This window comes from Leishmania infantum, chromosome 12 (assembly GCF_000002875.2).
Source record: "Leishmania infantum JPCM5 genome chromosome 12".
Classification (NCBI taxonomy): Eukaryota; Euglenozoa; class Kinetoplastea; order Trypanosomatida; family Trypanosomatidae; genus Leishmania; species Leishmania infantum.
Genome location: NC_009396.2, coordinates 559207 through 564557, shown reverse-complemented (window position 1 = coordinate 564557; position 5351 = coordinate 559207). Strand labels below are relative to the sequence as shown.

The 5351-nt window shown below is 57.8% G+C and overlaps 1 protein-coding gene across 1 annotated transcript; it reads right to left on the bottom strand.

The window, feature by feature from the left end:
* Positions 1–989: 989 nt before the first annotated feature.
* On the bottom strand, positions 990–2306 carry LINJ.12.0930 (conserved hypothetical protein; the record flags this gene model as incomplete). The annotated part of the gene is made up of 1 exon (XM_003392301.1): positions 990–2306. One exon carries the CDS (start codon positions 2304–2306, stop codon positions 990–992), a length of 1317 nt encoding a protein of 438 aa, XP_003392349.1.
* Between the last annotated feature and the right edge of the window lie 3045 nt (positions 2307–5351).

The following is a 5351-nucleotide window of genomic DNA, read 5'->3' as shown; positions in this document are numbered from 1 at the left end:
GACACCGGAGCCGCACCCCAGCTCAATAACGTGAGCTTGTCCGTTTCTTACCATTCTCAATCGCGCTTGTAGGCGATGAGGATTCTGTACGAGCCATTCGATAAAACCTAGTGCACCACCCCATACAATAAGGCCTGTCGAGTCGATACACGATAGAAGCCCCACGGCGTCGTACGGCGTGAGCACGTCGAATGCACGCAACTGGAAGGAGAAGTCTCGCACGGCAGGCAACACGTCTGTGGTCGAGCGTAGCAAGGTGTACATGGCTAAGCTGTAAAATGGCTCGCCTTCGACGCGCTCCGCTGTGTCAGGCGGATGTGTGACAGCGAACGGCATGGGCGAGATCCCCAGGCATCAGTGTGCGGCGCCTCGAAGGTAAGAGCAATGAGTCGATCCGGGTTGCTGTTTTCGTTTGGCGATCTTTTCGTGTCGGTTGTGCAGTGGCGATGAGTTGCTCCCACAGGTGGTCAAAGTGAAGAGTGCTCAGGGTGAGAGCCCAAAGCGTGAAGCGCACAGGTGCGGTGAGTGCAACGAGAAGCGAAGATCCCCCGCTCCGTAAGAGATGATGATGAGCATACAGCAGGGGGGGGGGACAAACAGATCAACACCCTACCGCTACATAGTGGTGATGGAGAGGGGATAAAGGAGCCCTCCAGTTTTTTTTTACGGCAGCTGTGCCTCTCTCTTCAAGTTTCCCGTTCCCCGTGAGCGACTGTGGAAGTGGGAGATCTGTTTTGTTGGACGCGATTGTATCGCAAACAAGCCGCTAAACAGCAACGGTCATCTAAGCGGATTGAGAGCAACAGTAGGGGCTGCAGTGCAGAAAACAGGAGCGCAAAAAACTGTAGCCGGTGCCCCCGCGTTCCGGGTAACAAACCGAAATCTAAGGAGAGTAACAAAAAGACGGAAAAAGGCACGCACAAGGAAACACCAACGAACGGGCACCACCAGGGCCTCTCACCTGAAAGAGGGTCCTTGCGGTACTGCATTTACGACCGAAATCGCATCCTCGACGGCGAGGGGAACGATACGTGACGAGCTTCACTCCGCCGCCGGCAGCAGGGACTCCCCAGGCCCACACTACACTCTCGCCCAAGAGAGGCACGCGTGTCGGGAGAGGCGAGTCGCACGTCGACGGCGTCCGTCACCCCTCCGACAGTGACCGGCAGCCGCAGTATCGGTGCCTCCACCAGACGTGCGACGTTGGCTGAAGAGCTTCCTCGCAGGGTGCCCTCAAAGGTTGCGTGCGCGTAGCGAGAGGCGATGTAACTGCGGAGGCGAGCCACACCCTCGACGTAGCCTGGCGGGACGTCGGACGATGGTCCTGGGGCTGGATGGTACGTCACCCGTGGCGTTTCCGGGGAGGTACCGACGGCGTCTGGCGGAGTGTGCGGTGCCGTCAGCTTTGCGAAGTAGGACTCCGTCGGCTTATTGTACTGAGCGGTCGCCGTATCCGATGCCTTCGGCGTGTACGGGGTGATGTGCGGCTGGAAGGTGCACTCCGCCATGTCGCTGTCGACCGGCTTCACGGCTATGCGCTTCCGATGTTGCTCCATCCCCTTTTCGTACAAGCGGGAGAACACGCTACCGTCTGGAGGGCCGGAAGTCTGCGACAGCGCTAGCACTGGCGACGTTTGTCGTGACGAGGCTGTAGTAGTCCGTCCGCTATGTGGTCTGTGAGGCCCGCGTTGGGGCGACAGCGAGGCCTTCTTTTGCTCGCTCGACACCGTTTCCACCGCGTATCGGTGGAAGACGCTCGGCACTGTGCGCCTGCTCCGCGCGGAAACCGGTGGTAGTGAGGCTGCGGCGGCTGTCGTGCGTTCCTTGTCCCCTGTCTTTGGCGCTATGGACGCCACGGATTTGGCCCTGCGGGACCGCGGCGTCGGAGGAGATAGCAGAACTGTTGTGCTTCTCTCTCTGGAGGCGTGCGGCAGACGCGGGGGTGTTGCCGGTTCCGACGGACTCGATTTGGCAAGAGTGGTGTGCTCCAGAATCGGAAGAGGAGATGCAAGGCAGTAGCTGCACACGCACTCAGCGACGCGCTTCATGTCGACTGCCTCGGCGCACGGCTCACCCATGACGATGTCGTACCAGCAGTCGTCCATATCTTCCTGATTCCAGCCCAGGGATGCGGCCAAGGTGGCGAACCCTGTGTAGTTGAGGCGGCCGCCGTAGCCGCCTTGCTCGCACGGGCGGGTGAGGAGGTCGATGAGACGCTCGCTTGACTGCCCGCAGTCACGGGGACTTTTTTCTGACGACGACGGACTACATATGGAATTCAATTCGCCATGACGCGGGGTCGCCATCGCGGCGGTGACGGTCACAACCGCAGTTGGAACTGAAAAAGCCGAGAAGCCAATCAGTGAAAGTGTGGTGGAAGGCGGTGCTGCACTCAGCGCTGGAGCGAGCTAGCCGGGTCGTGCGCCTGTTTTTTTTTATGAGCTACGCTACCGGTTTCCCCCTCCCCGTTCTCGCCTCAGCGCCCAAGGACGGAAAACACAGGAAGTGTGGCCGAGAGAGAAACAGTGCTAGTGATCAGCAGGGCTACGAGCAACTTGGCAAGCGCAGTGCTACCGGAGAGAAATAACCACGAAGAGGCGGTGGTGTGGAGACATAAAAGAGGGGGAGGAGGTACGGCAAAGAAGTAGAGACATGTACACTGAAAGCTCGGCGTCATTATCACGCACAAGCTGCCAGCCCCACTGCATATCTGCGGGATCGACGGCACCAGCCTTGAACAGCAGACGAATAGCCACGTAGCAAGGAGTGCGAGAATGAGCAACCACGGAGGTGTACGAGTGGCAGTCCCCACAGCCCTTCTCACCAGGGCGTATCCTTGGTGCAACGCGCCTGGCAATATCCTCGAACCGGGACGTAGGGATAACAGTATCGGTGTTTTGTTTCCTTCGGCGAGTAAGTTGTTGTCGCCGCAGGTGAGGGAATGCATACAGCCATGCGCGCGTGTCAACTGGGCGATAGGGTACGATGCGCGTTGCTACCTTCGTGCGCGGAACTTTGAGTGGATTGCATTCCGCCTTACTGCGTGTGTTGATGATACATGCGTGCAGGAAACGGCAATCGTACCCAGAACGCTAGCGAAAAGAGAAACATGTTTTCAAAGCCCTCCAACTCGTAATACGCCACCTGTTTCATAATGGCCTTTATTTGCTTTCGTGTTTCTTGTGTCAGACATCAACAGAAACTTTCGCAACCTTGCTTGTCTGTGCCGTCGCCATACACTCTCGGTCCATTCCTGCTTTGCGCCCCTCCCATTGCACAGAGGAGAGTACGAGCGACGCTAGGTGCGCGTCAACGGCGGGAAGGACCCATGGCGGGTAAATCTGATACCAAGGCGGCGCTCATGCCCATTTCTCGATTTGGCTACGCCGCTGCCATTTTGATCGAAGGGCACAGATTCCGTACAATCAAGGAAGAACACTTGGATAAGAGCCACCGCCGAAGAGCAGCCTTCACCTGTTCCTATCGTGATCTTGTCTGGTCTCCATTCAGGCAGAAACCAGCACAAGAGGCATACGACCGATGCGTGGCTTGCGGACTAGATGAGTTTTCTCCGTCCTAACGGAGCATTCGCTGCGCGTAACGTTACTCGTTTCCGACATTGACACGGATTCTTTAGTGGAGTGCATGCAGCACTGTAATCCGCATGACAGAGAACCTCTCAGAAGGCCGACCCTATAGGTGTACGTGCTTTGGTCTGCACGTTTTCCCGGGGTGCCTATATGTGCGAGGAGGTGTATGTGTGAGTGCGTAAAGAAGGAGAAAGTGAGGGAGCGAAATAAGTACTGTTAGAGGCATATCACCGGTTGTATGCCTTTCCTTCTGCGGTGCTCCCACGACAAATGAGCCACCTTCGAAACGGCCATAGCGCTTGTTTTCGCATAAGTGCGTATGGTGGGAGCCGATCTCCGTGGTTGAGTGCAGGGGAGTGTATGTCTGACGCGACCACCTCGCCGCCCCCACCACCACCAGACGCAAAGCGCAAGGCAATTCTTCAGGGCCCCTCGTTCCTCTTTCCCCCCATCCATCAAGACACACGGTTGCTCCCAAAGAACAACGTCACCATGTGCTCACGAACATGTCGGGAGATGCTTCTCATCGCCGTGAATGGTGTCCGTCAACACTGCGGTCCACCAAAATGCGCAGCAGGAATGCCGCAAAGACAACAGCCGTGAACCAATTACACTTGAGTCCTCATCTCTTGTGAACGTAAAGTGGAACACCAGTAGGCGCCAGTCCAATGCACGTGAACCTTGGAAAAAATCGAAGGCAGCACAACGACGCTTTCAAGCAAAAAGAGAAGGCTCCATAAAACGATATTTCACTGAAAAGGCCAGCGGCAGAGCCAATGCTCATGCGCACAAAAGGGAAACATTCACGGACACCAAAGCACGTGCACACAAGCAACAGACAAACAAACGGCAACACCCGCAAATCTGTGCAGGTGAGCGTCCGACACAACAAAAAAATGCGAACGCACAAAAGTAGGCAAAAAAGAAAAAAGAAAGGAACGGTAGAAAAAAAAAGAAAACTACACTGGAGAGCACAACAAGAACACGGAGCCTTTAACTACGAACGAAAAAAAAGAGAGCAAAAGCTCATCGCTGCAGAGCCGCCAACGGATACCTGAAGAAGAAGAACAAAATCCTCTCGTCTGCTTTTCCGTGCCAGCGCGTCCGCTGCGCCTCGAACACGTCAACAAACAGACGCGTGCACAACCACAGCTCGCCGGCCTCCGTGGCACCACGGCTTTATCGTGGTCGTCTACAACGAAGCGTCCTGCCGTCGGATCGGGCACAGCGTCTGCCGAGCTCTTCCCCTTTCCCCCTTCGCATGCCTGCTGCGCCCACGGTCGCGCTCGAGGGCAGCAGCCGTGGCGTCTGTCGTGCGGGCACGAGGGGGTGGTCTGCGTGCAGGCGCCGCATCAGCTCCGGGAGGAAGCGGGCCAGCCTCAGGTCAGGGCTCTCGCAGGCCATGCGCACACCGCCTGCATGCCACGTTCCGCCCAAAACCACCTCAAGCCGCGGCATTCCACAGTACGGTGCGGGCGCCCTTCACAGTGCGGAGTCTGGAGCACTCGGCCGTGTCACTCGGGCTGCCCTCGTCATGCCGCCGGCGTCAGCGCCCCATCCGCGCAGCCAGGTCGCACGTAGGGGATGCCGCTTGCTTCGCACACACGCACTGTGGGGCTCATCCGTGTAGACCCCGTCGCGCCGCCTTGCGATGCGATGCGCCGTGCCAGCGGTGCCGGGCACCGCCCGCGCGCACCGCTCGCACTACCGCATCCTCGGCTCGTTGCAGTGTCGCGCGCCAAGCACGGTGTGCTGCCTCCT